This window comes from Pteropus alecto, unplaced genomic scaffold (genome assembly GCF_000325575.1).
Source record: "Pteropus alecto unplaced genomic scaffold, ASM32557v1 scaffold86, whole genome shotgun sequence".
NCBI lineage: Eukaryota > Metazoa > Chordata > Mammalia > Chiroptera > Pteropodidae > Pteropus > Pteropus alecto.
Window position 1 is genome coordinate 19,978,113 of NW_006442109.1, and position 19,740 is coordinate 19,997,852.

General features: G+C 36.8%; 1 protein-coding gene across 1 annotated transcript in view; it reads left to right on the forward strand.

Moving 5' to 3' along the window:
• The window catches only part of MYO5A (myosin VA), a 165,176-nt gene extending 145,827 nt beyond the window's left edge, over positions 1-19,349 (forward strand). The window contains exons 34-43 of the mRNA XM_015595836.2: positions 347-421; positions 1,076-1,169; positions 6,391-6,537; positions 8,593-8,747; positions 10,621-10,710; positions 12,255-12,405; positions 14,254-14,536; positions 16,063-16,237; positions 17,278-17,358; positions 17,640-19,349. Of these exons, the coding sequence (XP_015451322.1) occupies positions 347-421; positions 1,076-1,169; positions 6,391-6,537; positions 8,593-8,747; positions 10,621-10,710; positions 12,255-12,405; positions 14,254-14,536; positions 16,063-16,237; positions 17,278-17,358; positions 17,640-17,792 (1,404 nt within the window). The 3' untranslated portion in view covers positions 17,793-19,349. The remainder of the gene's footprint in view (positions 1-346; positions 422-1,075; positions 1,170-6,390; positions 6,538-8,592; positions 8,748-10,620; positions 10,711-12,254; positions 12,406-14,253; positions 14,537-16,062; positions 16,238-17,277; positions 17,359-17,639) is intronic.
• The last annotated feature ends 391 nt before the right edge of the window (positions 19,350-19,740 follow it).

Here is a 19,740-nt window from a genome sequence, read left to right on the forward strand (position 1 = left end):
GGCAGAAAAAAAAAATACAGCAATATGAGCAGGTCTGAAGAGTGAAATAACAGCTTTATGTGGGGAATGTGGACCACCTCTCTATTTACTTGCTAAATGATGGTGTCCTGGCCATAGCCTGTTTCCTCTGAGCATGTGAAAATAGATGTGTGTGTATATATATAGATAACTGGAATCTATACTAGAAAGATCACAGGTAAATGGCAGATGACAAGTCAGAGCCTTTTGAGTATATACAGGTTCATTATTTGTATCTTAAAATATTTTAAAATTGATTTTGCTGAGAAGTAGCATTCCCCTCAAAGACACAGAGAAAAACAAATATCCATTGTGCCTGTTTTTTCAGTATTTTGAGGAATTTTATGCAGATGACCCTAAGAAGTATCAATCATATCGGATTTCACTTTACAAACGGATGATTGTATGTAAACTCAAGAGTGCCTTTCTGTTGTCTTCCTTGCTACTTCTAGCCATCTCTAACTGAAGAGCACACTGCTCTGCCCCTCCCCAGGAAGTCTCTTCAAAAACTTTCATGAAACCCGTTTCTCTCCACAGCTATCTTTTAGCCAGTGGTGTCACCTCTATCAGTGTCCTGCGTCCATTGTCATGTTTGATTTGTTATTAACAGTAGGCTTGCAGTGTGATGGAAGTAAAAAGTCAAAACCCCGTACCTAAGTTCAACCATCCTTAAAACTTCCCACAAAACTCTTTGTGCATTCATCAAAATTTATTTTGCCTATTCCCCCTTTACAAGAAAAGATTCTACTGGAATAGCCGTACATTTTACAAGCATTTAATTGTTTTACCCACATGGAGTCTACTGGAAAAGACTCCCCAGTGAGCCTGCTCTCCATCACGCTGTAAAGGATTTTACTGCATTGTATATTTTAACATTTGGCTTTTATTGTAGCTGCATTTCCCACGCCTGCCAGTTTTAGCCAGGTTGTGGCTCCGCCTCCGAGCTTTTGTGTAAAACTAACAGTGCTGTTTCTGTGGTTTTGTGTCTGTTTTCCTTCTGTGCATTTTAGAAGGCCTGTTTTGATCTTTCTGTTATATTTCACATTTTAATCTTTAGGATTTGATGGAACAACTTGAAAAACAAGATAAGACTGTCCGGAAACTGAAAAAACAACTGAAAGTCTTTGCCAAAAAAATTGGTGAACTAGAAGGTATTTAAACATGTTTTATGATAGTTGCTGTTCTTGGTTTTTTATTGCTACACTAGTGGCCTAATAGATTTGCATTCGAATATCAGAAACAATAACAAAAATGACTTTCAACAAACCTAGTGCCTGATGGAACTCTCCATCGCTAGGTGGGCGAAAATGTTCTTTTCATTGCAGTAATAATTTACAAAGTACGAGAATTCATTCAGTAAACGTCAGTGAGTATCTTCTGTATGTCAGCCACTGTGCTAAGCCATATAGCAGAGAGGTTGAGCATGGATTCTGGAACCAAGCTTCTTGGGTTCAAATCTTGGCCTTCTTCTATTAATTATCTAATACTGGGCAAGTTACTGAACCTCTCTGCCACAGTTTTCCCACCTGTTTAAGGGGAACAGTAATGGCATACCTGATGCCGATTATAAAGATTAAATGAGTTAATATGTGTAATGCCTTTAGTATCATTCCTAAAACATAATAAATGCTATGTACAACTTAGTGTGATTAACTCTTAGTATTAGGGATACCGAGATGAGTAAGACAAAGTCTTTATCCTCAAAGAACTTACCATCTAATGGAGATAAAAAGAGAAGTAAATAAGAAAAAATGAATTATGATTATAAAGAAATCAGATTTTTTAAAAAACATCTCATGATTTATATGTGATGGTGATGGTAAAACACCTTAGAAATAATCAAATATCAATTGTTGTTGTTATATACAAATGAATCTTGTCCTGTGGGTTAGTGTGTTTGTTCCTTCAGTAAGTATTTATCTAGGTGCCAGGGATACAGCAATGAGCAGGGCTAAAGCTAAATTCTAAGCATATTCCAGTAACACTCTTATTGTTCAAGAGATTTAGAGACCTTTTTTGGAATTGGCTTCAAATCTATGCAAACTATTATAATTTTGAACAAAAATTATTCTGAGCAGTCTGATTACCCAGCCACTCTCTCAACGTCACCTTCATAATTTTTGCCTGGCTCAAAGGGTAAAGGCTCCTCATCATTGGCAATGTCCACAAGAGTCTACCATGACTCACTCTGTGTGGTTTTCATTCTGTAACATCCCAGGCTTGTTGTAACTGTTCCTTCTATTTGGTCTCTTGCTTGTCTTGGTAAAGTCCTACTCATCCTTTGAGATCAGAGTCATATGTCACATCCTCAAGAGCATCCTTTCCCAATCACACAGACAGAGCTTTGGCTCCACTCTCTATATTACCATAATTTGACTCACATCTGTTATGGTTTTCACTGTCATATTTTTAAGAATTTTTCTGTTTGAATTATTGGCTCCCTGTATGGGCTATGAGCTTCCTGAGCATGGGTACCACCTCTTATTTCCCCTTGTTTTCATAGTACCTACCATAGTGTCTGATTGACGTTAATCATTCCATACATGTTTGTTGAGTGAATAAGTTTCAGAAATATTTAGAATAGCAGCATAGATGTTTACGTTGAAGAGGACAACATTCCCTTAGATATACAAATGCTGAAATATTTATATAGAAATCAGATTACTTTGCTGTCATATTTTATATATAATCCTTTAGAATTTCATGATTCATATGTTAAAGTTTTGAACTTCCAAATCACACACACGAGCTTTAATGTCTATTGGCAGAACTTTAAAAAACTTTATCCAGAGAACTTTTTTGTAGTTAGCTTTGCACTAATTATATCCTGAGATGATGATTAGATAGCAGGGTATTTGCTTGAAAGAAACTGATTTCAATGGTATTAATTTGTGAGATTATTCTTTTAAATCCCTAATGATTCCACTTGTTATTTTACGTTTTTATTCAGCTTTCTTTGATGTGTATATTTTTAATTGAAGAGATAGGTTAGAATATTTCAAGATGCTAGCAATTTTAAGCTGTTTTCAATCAGAAACCAACCTCATCTGTTAAACTATCCTGCCAGCTATGTTCTTAAACCTCTAAGTAGCATTTGAAAGTCAATTCATAGATTAAACAAAAAAGACATACTATTTTTAAGAAAAGTTGAGTTAAATGATATGTGTCTAAAGAATAAAATGAAATCCATTTATTATGGTCTGGGCATTTGCTGAGTACAGTATCCCTGCCCCTTTTCGAATTTGGAGAATAAAGGTGACAGGCTCTTCCAACACTTTTCTCTTCCTGCCACCTTAATCCCGCATTGTACAGAAAATACTAGCAACCGTGTACAACAAAACATCTTCTTATACCTAAAAGTTTTTTTTTATATTTTAAATATATTATAATAAATTTAAATTCTTCTGTATTAAAATAGAAAGACTCTTGCCTCCTACTATGGGCTACACTTAATTAAGGAGACGTTTTTAGAAGCCAATGAAAACTTTAAAACGCCAACATATGTAATTTTTAGCAGAAATTATATAGCTAAATGGAGAGTGTTTTAAAATTTGATCTGCCTTGTGCTGTATTTTAACCTAGGAGTGGGTGTTCTATCTCAGTTTTCATGAAGCCACGGAATTTAGACCTAAAAAAATTCTAGAAATCAGTTAACTATTTAATAGGAGAAAAAAACTGAGGCCCAGAAACTATGACTTCCAAGGTCTCAGCCAATTAGTAACCAAAGAAGGACTAAAACTCAGGCCTTCTGAGGACCACTGAATTCTTTCCTTTGTGTTATATTTTCCAGTCGACTCTCTACTTATAGGAGAGTCTACTTGACTATCTCAATTAAACCTCAGATCAAGATCTTCCTAATACCAAAATGAAGAAAAATAAATTTTAAAATTTCCAGTTTCCTTTCCCTTTCCAGGATGAAAAGGTTCAGAAATATTTTTCCCTCATATAAAGAATCTAGAAGATAGAAATAGGGATTGCTTCAGATCTTTCTAGAAGGATTAGATGGAGCATTGGGCTAACTGGCCTCCAAGATCTCTTGCTGTCTTTGAAAACTGGGCTGGTATCCTGGCTTCTGTCTTTCAGGCTTTATATTTTCCTAATGCTATATAATGATTGACATTTTATTTTAATTAATTGGCAATTTGCTAAATAAATCAAGGTTATGTTGAGCTGACATATATATTTTATCCGAGTTTTTATAAAGACTCAAATCTCTGGAGAGAATTCAAAGGCAGAAAGAAAGTTTTTAATTAAAGTATGGCAAATTTTATCTCTGACATTTTTATACAGAACCAAAAATATCTTGGCTACAGATTTTGCAAAAAGGAAAGTGAAACTTTCTTTTAAAACTTGAAATCTCTTAGTAAAAATATTCACCATATTTCATAAATTCTGAAGTGTATAATTTTAAACATTTTAACATCTCTAGAATTAGTATATGTCTTACAACTGTTCCTGGGTTATAGTTTAATTGGCAGTGTTCTTCCTTCCTTAGTGTTATATAAAATAATGATATCTCACCTTAGATATGATGAAATCAGGTTTAAAGCATTCTCTTCATATTATATAGAGTCTAAATATGTACATTTATCGATAAAATCAATATGTGGAATTATTTGTTTCCAGTTTCCCCTCTTAGAATTGTTTCTGTGGTTAAAAGGGAGTAGTAACTTTGATGATAGGGATTTTCTTATTTTGCATTTTACATGCAGCGTGTCATGTACATAAGCTGTGAAGACCACTATGTGCTGATTTCAAGATCCTGGTGGTATTATGTTTAAACTGACTCCAGAAATAATTTATGTAAAAGTCAATAGTTTGAATCTCTTGTATAGAGGTATACATTTTACAGTTAGTCCTGTGGCTTCCAGACTGCATCATGTATGTGAAACACTAGATGCCACAGCTTCGATTTATCCATTCACAATATGATCACTCTTTAGATAGCATACTGTTGAAGGGTAGTGGTGATTTCCAGCACTGATAGTCCTGGTATGTGATGTTGCAGCATGAGGTAGTGTCACCTGGCTCTCTGCCACATGAGCAAGAGCACGGGCAGGTATTGGTGTTCTCTGTGATAACCTCTTCCTATGGAACTGGCTTCCCAGAACTAATGCAGGAATTACCCCACAGTGACAAGAGAAGAAGTACTACTGACACCTTGTGGAGTCAGCAACATTAAACTTTCTAATGCATCTGATCTGCTTTCTGTTTGACAGCAGTCTCTGAACTCAAACTTAGTCAACATCTAAATAGATTTCTTAACTGCCCCCGCTTCCTGTAGATAAAAGAATTTTTTAAAAACTTGATTTCTAGCATATGTCTCCACAAACACCACCGTAACTCTAACTCGAGTGTTCTCTTACCTTCTCTTAGATTTCCCATTCAATTCTCAATTTTTAGATGAAATTGGAAAAATTTTAAATCTTTAGCATAATTCTCCAGCAGCTGCTGTTGACAGTAGTGACCATTTTTAACATCTGAAAGCGTTGTTAACCAGTGGTTTGTACTTTAATGGTTGCAACCTCATAGTAGAACTTTTAGTACTTGAGCAAAAACAAACAAAAACACTGAATAATATTTAGGAAACCACATTAAATACAGGTTGTTTTATCTGCTCATGGTTTCTTTGGGAATAAGGGGTGGCTGGAAAAAGTTAGATTTTTGCCTTAGGAAGCCTCTGTGAAAAATAATACATTTCACATCAACTAGTGTGAAGAAACACTTTCCTACCAGCTATCTTGCTGTGGTTTGAACTGATTGCAATGGTATATTTAAAGTAAATGTTCTTTTCCTTGTTATTTATTTTGTTTCTTTGACATTTGTTTTCTCTACACACATATAATACATACTGTAAATGTAAATTCTATGACAGCAGGGTCCCATTAGAATGTTTTTCTTTATGACTAGATTCATTGAGCTAAAGCGGGGGAGGAAGGGTCTTCTACACTCTTGCTGCCTCTTTGTAGAATACTGTTTTTCCCTTCTGTGATTTAAAGTCTAAATATTGTTAACCATTTATGATTGGTAACAATTTGTTAACCAAAAAGTTAAACCACTTAACTTTGGAAGCATTTAATCTTATTACAGATTATTATTTTAAAAATGCTTTTGAATCAAATAGGGTTCTCTGATGTTGATAGTAACCAAGCACTTATAGCTGTCAGAGTAACTTTACAATATAATTTTGCCATCTATCCAGTGTTAGCAGAAAACAATATTTAAAGAAGACACAAATATGGCACAGCAGTGAAGTGGCAAATATGGCATGTTTCTGTTGTTATAGAGTTTATTTAAAGTTATAGGAACATAGAACCTTCTCGTCTTTTCTACCTGGAAAACATGTTCTTCTCCTTTTTGTTTCTCCCAAAGTGGGCCAGATGGAAAACATATCCCCAGGACAGATCATTGATGAACCCATTCGTCCAGTCAACATTCCCAGGAAAGAAAAGGATTTCCAAGGAATGCTGGAATACAAGAAGGAGGATGAGCAGAAACTTGTTAAGAACCTGATTCTTGGCAAGTGTTTTCCACATGGGATAAAAGGTCTTTCTGGTACATGTGTCAGTGGTAGGAAAGACTAGTCACTCATTTTTGAAGTATTCAGTACTAGTTTCTTTAGTCATCATTGCATGCTGTGCATTATAGTGCTACAGAAGCATCCTGACCACATCATCTGTTACCAGTCTTAACTTGCCCAGGACCCACCTATAAGGATCCCTTGAGGCCAGGCCTTCTCAGCTCTAGCTGCACATTAGAATAACCTCAGAGGCTTTTGAAAAGTATTGGTGTGTAATTGGTCCCCAATGCAGACCAATTACATCAAAATCTCTAGAGGGAAGAGCCCGGCCATGTTTATAATTTGTTTACATCTTTCAGGGGATTCTGAATTGTAGCCACAGTTGACCACCACTGCTCTGGGCCATTTAATTTCCTGAATTTCTATTTTCCTAACTTCCCTAGAAAGCATTTAACTAAATATGTCAAGAACAACAGTTAAGTAATAGGGAAAAAGCAAAAAAATTAAGGAAATGATTCTAGCAATGGCAGGAGAGGACCAGACAAATGAAATGGGCATGGAAGAAGCATTTCAGAGCAGCTTAAGGCCTTTAAGATTGAGTATGAGTCCACTGGCTCTGCAAGAAGACTTTTTAGGGGAGGGTTGGAAATGTTAGGGAATGTACACAGCCTGAAAGTTGTGAACTTAGAAAGCTGAAAACCCCTCCTTTCAGCCTTTGCATAGCATTCCTCCCCCAGGTGCCAGGGTGACAGCAATGTGATTGGCAGTTATACCTGATTTAATGTTCCTAGGGTTCTTGGTATTAAACTATATATAGGTACAAAGGCAGTTAAGTTTCAACGTGATCTTTATTTAGCAAAAATGTTAAGGTACCACTGGTTTTTAAGCAAATTTTAAGCAAAGGTTCATCGGTTCGATGAGGATTTAGTGCTCTTCTCCCATGTACCAAGCATTTTCTAGGTACTGGGTGACGAAGTCAAGTCTCTTTTCCCATAGAACTTACATTCCAATGGGAGGGGAAACATATATATACATATATATGTTTATATATATGTTTATGTATAGGGGTAAAAAGGATAAAGAGTAAAGGCAAGTGTACTAGTTCATATAAAGTAATTAGGAAAGGCCTTTTTGATGAGGTGATTTTGGACAGACACCAAGGAAGTAAGGAAGCAAGTCATGCTGATATCTGAGGAAAGAACATTCCAGGCAGAAAATAGTACATAGGCTCTGGGGTGGGAGCATGTCTGGCATGTTTAACTAATAGCAAGGAGACCCATTTTACTGGAGCACAGTGACCTGGGAAAGGGGAACAGGGTCAGAGCACACAGGCCGTGGCGTAAATGAATGAGGTAAGAAGCTACTTTGAAGATTTTCAGAACAAGAGTGACATGGTCTGACCTACATTTTCTTATAGAATTACTCTGGTTGTTATGTGCAAGTGTACTACTTGAGAGCAAGGGACGAATGAGGGAGACCAGTTTGGAAGTTGTCACTACAGTCTAGGAGAAGATGATGGGGACCTACAGTAGGGCAGCAAGTAGAAAAGTAGTTGGATTCTGGATGTGTTTTGTAGGTAGAGCCAACAGAATTTGCTGATGGATTAAATGTATAGTGTGAGAAAAAGGAGTCAGAGATGACAAGATTTATAACCCGAGAAACTAGAAGACTGGAACTCATTTTCTGAGATGGGGACAATTCCTGGAAGAGCAGGTACCACTGGGAATCAAGAGTTTGATTTAGATGGGCTCAGTCTGACATGCCTGCGCAGAGATGTCAAGGAGGCAGTTAATATGCAAGACTGGAGTTCAAGGGAAAAGTCTTCTTATCTAGAAGGTAGAAATTTAGGAGTCGTCACTGTATACACAACTAAGATTCACATGTCCTGACCCTCAAGAACTCTTAATGAGCCATTAAAATATGCTTTTTTATATGACCTATTTACCCTGAATGATTCAACTCTTATGTGAGAACTGTGTTTTCATTATCTCTCAAAGCATTTCTCATGAGGATTTTCAATGTTATGTAAGATTCTTTTCCTTTTCTTTTTTCAGAACTGAAGCCACGTGGTGTAGCAGTCAATTTGATTCCAGGGTTACCGGCATATATACTATTTATGTGTGTCCGACATGCTGACTACCTGAATGATGATCAGAAAGTAAGGTCGTTGCTGACATCAACAATTAACAGCATCAAAAAAGTATTAAAGGTCAGTTCATGTTCAACAAAATTCTCATCATGAATATTATTTATGATGGAATCTGCACAGAGGTACTTTTCCTCCCTTGACCTTGAGCTAAGTTACCAATTATGAACATTTTCCAGTGTTAACTGCTACCTTCCATTGTAGAAAGCATTCTTTCTTGCAAATTGTCTACATGCCTTCTTTTAAAACAGGGCTCAGTAATCAAAATTAATTTGATATAATTGCATTTAATTGTGGAGTAAATTGTTTCTTCATAGACAGGAATAGTCTTCTTTAAGGTCTTATTTAGAACTAAATTTAAAATATATAGTGAAGTGCAGATATATAGGGAATAAGATATTATAGTTAAATCAGTATTAAATAAGTTCAATAATACTTGGTTCATTCATATAAAAAGATGTTTGATAAAACATTAAAGATTTTCTTCCAACTTTTCTTCTCATTTTTCTGCAACTCACTCATAATTTTCCTTGTTACCTGAAATGCCTGATTCCATGTGATAAGCAAGACACAGATGCTAATCAGAGAGGAAAGACTTGGAAAAAGCAGCAAAATTATGTAAAAGTGTAGGATGTCCTACATAACTCAGTAATCACTGAGTCATGTTGCATAATCCTCCTGACTCTCTAGAAAAACAATGAATATTATTCTTAGTTTTAACGCAAGTGTTTCTGTAAGGAGCTAAGAATGTGCTCCAAGTACTTTGTTTTCTGATTATCTAATTTAAGGAGAACTTTTAAGAAGGAGATAAGTAGATAGTTAACATGCCCAGTGGACTCTCTCAAATCCAAGGTATTTTTCATGAACTATTTCTTTAAGTTGTGAAATATACGTAACAAATAATTTATGCTATTTAACCATTTTTCAGGGCACAGTTCTGTGGCATTAAGTACATTCATATTGTTGTGCAGCCATCACCACCATCTTTCCCCAGAACTGTTTCATATTCCCCATGAAATTCTGTACCCATTAAACATACCCACCCCCCAGCCTCTAGTCATGAACTTAACATTTAAAAATTAATGACTGTCTTCCGAATGTAACTCATCTAGTTGATGCTATATTGTGCTTAGATAGACTACAAGCTTTAATACTTAAGTCAGCTCTTACAAAGACCATGAAACTAAATCGTTAAGTTTTCTCCGTCTCATCTTAATGGCAAGAAGACATCTATCTAATTTAACTAATTATTGTACCAAATTGTTTAAAGATTATAAAGGAGTGGGTACTAGAAAGTAAACACCCTTTTGATACCATTTAAAAGTGATGTACATGAGTCTCACATCCCTGTTTTGAATTGAAGTGTATTTGTCTTGCATCCCTGTTTTGATTTAGCCATGGGTTTTTTGACATGTGCCCCTGATGAAGAGCCAGGGAGCTTTCTCTGTCTATACTGCTCTGCACAGGACTTCGTCCATCCCAATTCCAATTCGCTGCTCAGAAATTGTATCTTATCGTTGATAAGATGTTTAACCTAATCGGAGTTTCAGTACTTCACAGTTTTTGTGATTCCCTTTTTGTGCTTTTAGTCCTTTGATTCCCTTTAGTCACTCGAGGGAAGTGAGTTTTGGTAAGCTGTGGCTTGGTGAATTTTTTCCTGCTTAAAGGGGCTGTTAAGCGAACATCAACTGAACAACTGGGAATCCTTTTCTAATGGCAGAAAAATGAATGCCAAGCAAAGTAACAACCAACCAATGAACCCAGTGGTAGAAATTCTCTAGCAATGATGTAAGACTTTACAACTGCAATGTGATTTATTTTTATAATTGTTTGTACTGGTAACTGAAAAAATGGGCCTTCTGGTATCTGTTCAGTTATTTTCAGGTTGTTATTTCTCTAAGGAAAAAGCAAATTTAGACTTAATTCTCTTTTTCAGAAAAGAGGTGATGATTTTGAAACTGTCTCCTTCTGGCTCTCTAACACATGCCGATTTTTGCACTGTTTGAAGCAGTACAGTGGAGAAGAGGTGAGAAAACCTTGATTACAAAATCAGCAGGTTATACTTTCTCTGATGTTTTTAAGGAAATTTTTTAAAGCACAAAATGTTTAACCATTTGTTAAGTTAGAAACCTGAATTCAGAGGTAGCAGGAGAGTTCGTAGCTTTGAAGTTCATTATTTACAGAACAGTGACTTTGGGAAATAACATAGTTTCTTCCCTCTGAGAGTGTACTATGAAAAAATGTAGTAGAAATAAAATAAGCATTGGTCAATGAATAGTTGCAACAATGAAACTTTTTGTCAATATGTGGAAGTGGGCTTTACAAGGACCAGTATAGAAATATTGAGCTATTTTTTTAATTGATCAATTTCAGCTTACTATAATACATTGAAAGTGATGTTATGTCTCTTTAGATTTGTCCAGAAATGTTTTGCTTTTGTTTGTAGTGATGTGTTCATCAGTTATTTGACAGACTTCATATTTCAAAACTGTAATATATATTAATAATTACTATTTATTAATGGCTACTTAGTATATATCAGATAGCACTTACTGTACAGTATATTATTTAATTCTTACAACATTTCTATAAAGTAAGAATTATAACTCAGTTTTACAGATGAGGAAACTGAAGCTCAGTGACGTTCATCAGTTTGCCCAACTCCTCTCAGCTGGAAGGAACAGAACTGGGATTCTGTGTCCACCCGCCCTTGAGTTGCTGGGAAAGTAGGCAGGGAAGTTGAGCAGTAGCATTTTCTGAGCACCCAGACAGAGGCCAGGGGCAGAGGACTGTCCTGATAAATGACAGGAAATACAATATGAGTAAGATATGGTCCCTAAGAAAGTGGGACTGACAGACCAGAGCCCTCCAGAGGGGCCATTGACTGTCCTGTCATTCCCCACTTGTTCTCTAATACCATGTTGTTAAGTATGTTGTAGGGAGGCAGATGCTTGACTATGGGCAGAATCCATCAAGTAGGCTGTTGCTTTGGTCAGGCAATGTCTGACAAAAGTACCTTGATGTTGGCTTTCTATTTTAACAAATACCACCAAAGATGCCATTCTGAGCTCAGACTGAAAATCATGTATAGATCCCATGAAAGGGAAATTTTTTATTTATCTACCAGTCTCTATAGAAATTGGTCTGTTTTTAAGAAGATTATGTATGCCTTTTGGGTGTACTATTTGTAAATAGGACTGTATTTAATGAATTGAAGTTTAAGAGGTTAGTACTTTAGATAATTTAGTGTTTGGCAGTAAACCTGTTTTATAAGTGAAAACATTCATTAGTTTCTTTTAAATTAAGTTCCCTTGTCTGGTTCATCGACATTGCTCTTAGAAAGGCTTAAATGCTAGATTGCGAAGTTTAGATATTCTTCAAAAGCTAGTAAGAAGTACAATTTTTAAGATGAAAACAAACACATACAGCATTGAGAATGATTATCCTGGGATGGATGGAAACTTTTCAAAGAGAGGAAAAAAGTAGGAGGATGCTAACCAAATGAGACAGTTAAACAGATAGGAGACATTTCACTTCATGTGTATCATTACCTCTGCACTGTGGCTGCAGGGCTTCATGAAACACAACACATCTCGCCAGAATGAACACTGCCTCACCAATTTTGACCTGGCTGAGTACCGGCAGGTGCTGAGCGACTTGGCCATTCAGATCTACCAGCAACTCGTGCGAGTGTTAGAGAACATCCTTCAGCCAATGATCGGTAAGGCCAGGGGAATGCTGACATCAAGGTCTGTCTACTACACGTGCCCACCAGTAGTAGATGACCACCAGTGGCACATGTTTCAGGGCATGTATTCATACAGAGAACATAAAGTAGTAAGACTCAGCCCTAAAATTAGCTGAGGAATCTCAGAACATGGGATGTTAGCCATGACTAACTAGGATACATCAGAATCACTGCTTCCACATGATCAAAACAGCAGTATCTAGTTTCCCTCCCCAATGTGGAATACTTCTCTCTTAAGACTGGTTATGCTTCATACCCAGCAATAGATCTCATTCCTTGTCTGGTTTTCAAAAACACTTTAAACTTTGGCCTAGGACATTACTACACTGCTCCATCTAAAAATAAGGAGGCTAGCGAGGGTTTGCAGTTTGCTTAATAGGCTGCAGTAAAAGAGTTAGGAGAGTACCATGGCAACAAAATTAGGTCCCAGACACCCTATGCTAAGTTTTACATCTCATGGCCCCTCTAGAATCGTTAAAGGTAATTTGGTTTAAAGCAGCAGTTTCTTATTGGATGAGCCACTTGGGGGGGAGGGGTGTATGGGTGTTTCTACTTACATATATTCAGCTAAATATGTGTTTCATGTACCTATCTTTATATGTATGCAATCATTCTGGATATTTATGTGTTACTACCTATATTCCTTTGGAATATGTAGCATGTGTGAAATAGGAATTAGGACGCATGTATAAATTACAGGCTGCTAATTTTGAGTGTATTGAATTAAAACAATTTTTAAGTTACCAAACTCTGTTATCTTCAGGCACATTATCAGCAGCCTCTGAAGGCTACCCTTTCTTGACCAACTCATGTGTTTTCCACATCCCACAACTTCATTTCTCTTCTCTGGGCTCACAGTAGTCCATTTCCTATCATAAGCCCACAATTAAACAACTAGAAACACAAAAAGCTGAGGAAACCATGTGAGACAGCAGTGATTTCTTCAGTTGTCCCCTAAAATGTCATAAATTTAAAGCAACCTAGAATACAAGAGATGACAGATGCAAAGAAGGTCAGCTTTAGCCAACCTTTTTTCTACTTTTGTCTGTTTTTATTGGCTAAACAAGAAGTTTACCTCCAACATATCCCGCTTTAACCCACTACCCCCTATCTCCCAGTGATTTAACAGCAACAAACGTTTGACTCAGTATGAGGTTCTCCGGAGTCTGTGTTTAATGCTAAAAGATATAAAAACGAATCAGGCTTGGCCCGTGCTCTCGAGGGACTCCCAGTCCAGGAGTGGGCATCCCAAAACTATCCTAGAGGAAACACAAGGGGGCAGCAGTGCTCCAGATGAGAAGACTGAGTCCTGGAAGGCAGAGGCTAACTCCAGGTCTCCCTGCCATTGTGGAAAGCTCAGGGCAAGGAAAAGCACCGTTCTCCTGCCCTGCACAACTGTCCCCTCCCAAAACTTCTCCAAGACCACTGCCCCGTCTCCTGCCTTTCTTGCTACTTGATTTGTCTGTCTCTGGGGCTCGGATAGTGCAGAGAATGTTTATCTTCTCCCTAACTGCTGCATATCTCTCAGAAACCTTCCTAAGGAACCATACACTTGCGCTGTTACATGGCTGCTGCTTCATATTTTAGAAAATATACCATTAAGAGTTCTTAATTTCATGGTAAAGTTTTGCACTTAAGAATTAATCCTTCATTACAGTTGAAAATCCAGAAGCCTTTTTTGTGATGTTCATTTTCCCTTTATTTTGATGCTTAGATCATTTTCCTCAGTTGAATGTGTGAGTGTGTGTGTGCATGCATGTGCACATATGAAACAGGATTCCTTCCAGGGCTTCTCTTTTAATACTTAAACTACTCCTACAGTCTCCGGCATGCTGGAGCATGAAACCATTCAGGGCGTATCCGGGGTGAAGCCCACAGGGCTAAGAAAGCGGACCTCCAGCATTGCCGATGAGGGCACCTACACACTGGACTCCATCCTCCGGCAGCTCAACTCCTTCCACTCAGTCATGTGTCAGCACGGCATGGACCCCGAGCTGATCAAGCAGGTGGTCAAGCAGATGTTCTACATTGTGGGGGCCATCACCCTGAACAACCTCCTCCTGCGGAAGGACATGTGCTCCTGGAGTAAAGGCATGCAGATCAGGTGAGCAAATGCCAGCACCTGTCATAGCTCCTTCTCCTGCCCAACTGCTTGCTAGGCCTGGCTAGGGTGTAGAGAGCTGGTCACTTACTTGTTTGAGGTCAGTGCACCTGATGTCTGCAGCCACCAGCCAAGCAGCAAGGGAAGACAGCATTGAGCCACCTCTTCTTGCCTGGCTGGAGTTCCCCACTTCCATTATTGCTCTTGGCTGCACTATTCACTGCAACAGCTCTACTCACTGCTTGTTAGGGACCCTGCTCCACTGCGAAGCTAACTCCTTTCAGGGAGTAGAGAGAGGATGAAAAATAAAGATGAGATTACAGCTTTCTCTCCTTTTGTGGGTATTATAATTGTACAATAACAAAAATGATAATGAAGATTTCTAATGTTTGATTGCTCTTAGAAGTTTATTTTAACAAAATACCTTTTCGTACCTATGGCAGCAAGAACATGTCTAATCTTTTACTAACACTTGAAATGTGTATACCCCTCTATATTTTAAGAAAAGTTGCACTCAATTTTATGCCCAGCTACTCCTCAGCATAACCTCTTCACCATAACAGAATTGATTTATTTTGAAAATAATTTATTTTAAAACAGGTAGAATATTCACCAAGAGGGGAAAAAAAGGATATCTTCTACAAAAGTCTTTAGTTACTCAGCCTCAGGAAACATTGGCATTCTTTTCAAATTTTCCATTCTGATCCACCTCTGATATAGTTAATGTTAAGATAACGCCTTACACTCAAGCAGTAGAGTTTATTTCTCTATAAGCTTTGTTTATGCATGTGAAGCACCTGTCATAATATCATAATTCCTCCTATTTGCTTGATTGCTAAGTTCTGATTGTCTGTTTACCTCATTTTAGTTTAAGAACCAGTTACTTGGTTGGCCACCTCTTGATACCTCAGCATCTATGTAGTTGCTTTCTCTACATATTTGGGGTTTTTGTCTCTTCCAATGGCCCCCACTCGCCTTTCTCACCTTCCACTCCTAAGCTTCCTCAGGTCACTGTCTCCTCTCTTGCCCAGGCTCTTCCCTAAAGAGGACTGGAGTACAAAGTCTATGTGAGGGGATCTTATTTAATTAACTAGCATGAGTTTGACTTAAGACAGAGAGAAGACTTAAAGGATTATTAATTCTCACCTCTGAAGTTGTAAGAGAAACTAGAAAGTGTTTTCTGGCCAGCTGTTTAATAAGGACATAGCCATTTAAGGTGTTCTATTTTGTCTTTCAGCAAGTCTTATTTCATAACTTTTGCTGTAATGGCTATTTTTCTATCTTCCATTAAAGATAATTATATTTTCTACTCTTTTATGTAATTATGCTTATAAACCTCATATCTTTTTATAATAATTTTTAAGCACAGCTGATAAAATTTAAGAAAAGTGAACAAAAATACTACCTGTCATTTAACTGAAATTCCTGACAATGCCACACACAAAAAAGTAAGACATTTATGACAACATTCAGTAACTTTGAGTTCTCTCTCTCTCTCTGTCTCCCCTTTCTTTTTTGGGGGGGCATAGGTACAATGTCAGTCAACTGGAAGAATGGCTCCGTGACAAGAATCTGATGAACAGTGGGGCTAAAGAAACCCTGGAACCTCTCATTCAGGCTGCTCAGCTTTTACAAGTGAAAAAGAAAACAGATGATGATGCAGAAGCCATTTGTTCCATGTGCAATGCTTTAACTACTGCCCAGGTAAAGAAACTTTCCTTATTTTGAAGTAATTTAACATTCATCAGGGGTTAGACAGATAAAGAAGTCTTCTAGCTATTGCTCTGGTCTCTGAACTGACTTCATCTATGTCAGAAAAAATATATATCTACACAGTTCGTGCTCTCATGGGGTATATGTTCTATACGTTTCGTGGAGCTCGTATTCCAAGAAATAATTTTATAATTGAATGATTCTTTAGATGTCTCTATTTTAAGACAGATAATTCTGTTCCTTCAATTCAATAAATGATGAATTGAGTTTCTATCTGAAGGTGCCATACTTGTTGCTAGGAGAGAATACTTCAATAAATAAGGAACAATCCCTTCTTAAGGAACTTCAAGTTTAGTAGGGAAGACAGATGTGTCCACCTGATTCTACCATAAGAGATTCTAGTAAGTTCAATGGTAAGATGTCTAAAGGAAGTGATGAGGGCTGAGAACTGCGTTCTGAGAAGGTCCCATCAAGCTGGACATTGAATTTAAGGAGTGAGAAGAAGGGAAGGGAGGACACTGAGGACAACGGCAGCAGCATGAGGCAAGTCATAGGCATAAACATGCCCATTTTCCTTTTGTCCAGTGATTTCTATGCTGACTCTTGGACATTCTTAACGTTCATCACATATTTCAGGACAGAAATCTTATGTGGATTATGTATAGATTATGTACAGTAAGTACCCAGGTGGTTACTATAGACACTGTTGAAAATTATCACTTTGGGACACTGGGAGAATGGGAATAGGGACGCTTTTTACTTTTTCATGTTGTGTTCTTTTGTACAGTTTGAATGTTTTTCCAAATTTACATTGCTTCTTAAAATGTACAAAGATTAATACATTCTTATTGTAAAAATCAGGTAATAACAGTAAATGTGCCTTTATACCATCTCCCTCTCCCCTCTTGTCCCAGCTCAGCCCTGAGTAGAATAGAAAACTGTTCACACAGATCCTTTTAGTTCCCCCAGATTATAAGCACTGGGTGTGTATCTCATAATATGCTAAAAGCTTTGCTCATTTCACTTCTCAGATTGTCAAAGTGTTGAATTTGTATACGCCAGTTAATGAGTTTGAAGAAAGAGTCTCTGTGTCATTTATTCGTACTATACAGGTAAGATTTCCCAGACTTTCTTTTTCTTTGATTCACTAACATAGTCTTTTGAATAGAAATTTTACAGTTTATTGAAGGATAATATGTTCTTTATTATATTATTTTATCTTATTTTTTTGGTGCATTGTTATTTGGATTATAGCTTATTGGAAAACGAACTGATTTTAAAACAAATATAAACTTTATTAGTTGAGGACTTTTTGGTGGGATTTTTGGCAGAAGAAAAATCTTTATAGATCGAAAGAATTGATGCTCTGTTTTTTGTTTTTTAATCTTCTCAGATGCGTTTACGAGACAGGAAGGACTCTCCTCAGCTGCTCATGGATGCTAAACACATCTTTCCCGTCACCTTTCCTTTTAACCCATCCTCCCTTGCACTAGAAACCATCCAGATTCCAGCCAGCCTGGGCCTGGGATTCATATCCCGGGTCTGAAAATGATGTCAGGGCAAACAGTGACAATACATTTCTTGCCTGAAATAAGAACCCATTATTCCCAGTGAGCTACTGAAAGCGCATTTTTAAAGAGAAAGTAGTGGTTATCTTCCAAACAAGAGATTGTTAACTGAAAATCTCCCTAGAATACTTTCATCACCTTGAAAAGAAAATTAAGCTCCTTTGTGCTATGTTAACTTTATAGCAACATTCACCCTTGGTCAGTTAGGTGGCTGGAGTTTATATGCAGGTAAATAACAGAAAGAAGGGAAAAAAATGTGTCTTCAGTTGCCAGTATTTATTTTAAATCCTTAGCACTGCATCTAAATGGTATAAAAAACATAAATTCCAGATGTGAGCTGTTGTTAAGAAGGCGCCAACAGAGAACCTCCTCTGTGCTAAGCAGAAAAAGAATCGCTATTGGGTACATATCAGTTTAGGAATCAGTTATGTTGATGTTGTCAAACTGGATCAAATAAATAAACTGGCAATATATATAGCAGTTGGTCAAGTAATTTCCTTATATGTGTCATTATGGTGTAGAGATATTAAGAGAATGCTGGTTTGCTGTATAGCATAGAAGTCCATTTGTACTGTAGTTTCCTGAGCATTTTAAATTGCTGCTACACACCGTGTTCTTTAAAATGTAAGCGATACTCTCGTTAGGCACTACAACAGTGAGCTTCTCCTTTATCAACTCTGTTTACAATTCAATGAGATCACAGTTTTAACTGGATTATGTGCAAATATGTACAGATTCACCTGGGCAAGTAGCAGACACTGGGAAATCATGTAGTAATATGATAAAATGTTTGACATTTAGGGGTAGGATTAGACAGAATGGCTATTGTTGATGTCATTATTTATTCAGGATGTATTATTAATGTGCTCATTAATTTTCCCTGGGTACAGTGTTCTGTGAAGTGACTTATTTTTAGTCCCCAGATCTCATTCCTACAGTGCATATATTCAACCATGACAGGTTTTTTTCTTCTTCTTAATTTATTAAAAATTAATCTCAGTCACTATCTAGAGAGCATTCTCAGAATATTCATGATTCAGGTCTTGAAACCTTGATTATCCTATAAATTATGCAAAAGAAGGTATATAATAAATACTTAATTATGATTCCATTTTTTTTAGGCTTACAACTTGTATAAATGTTCTCAGTACCACTAGATACTTTAAAGAGCATCGTAGTAGAAATACTTTGACTTAAATAAGAAATATAAGATTGCTGAATTTTACAGAGGATTTGGCTCAATATGACCCAGATTCTACGCTTTCATTTTGAAATTCTAATTAAACATAGTCTCTTTTTTTTTCCCTAGAAATTTTATACAATTTATCTTTCAGGTTGTGCAAAAACAAATTCTTAGCTTTCATTAGAAATTTTTGTTCTACATTACAATCATAGGTTTATATAATTTAACTCTTAGGTGGTTTATAAAAAATGACATTTCATAAAAATATGTGCAATATTATTAATGGAAGTCAAACAGTTTCAAATCAGTGATGAAGATTGTTATTAAAAGATAAATACTGTCTGTTAACGTATTTGGGCCTCAAAGTCCTCGTTTATACAGTAAGAGGGTTGGACAACTGATTCTTAAGGTCCCTTCCATGTCTAACGTTCTCTCCTCTCAGCACTTGGATCCTAGAGAAATGAACTGCAATTACTCAGTAAGTTCACCCTCTGATGGAGAGACCAGCATTTGGTGCCTGTTAATTCTGAGGGATTTACAAAATGTAATATCACAAGTTTGTGTTACTATAACCTTTAGAAAGCTATAGCTTTCTTAAATGTACATGATTTACATCCATACTTTTATAAAGTTAATTAGTTTAGGTAATTGTTATTGAATCACGTACTGCTGTATTCAGTTTGGATACATTTATTTACAAAACCAACCCAAACACTGCTAATTCAATCAGATTCTCTCAGTTT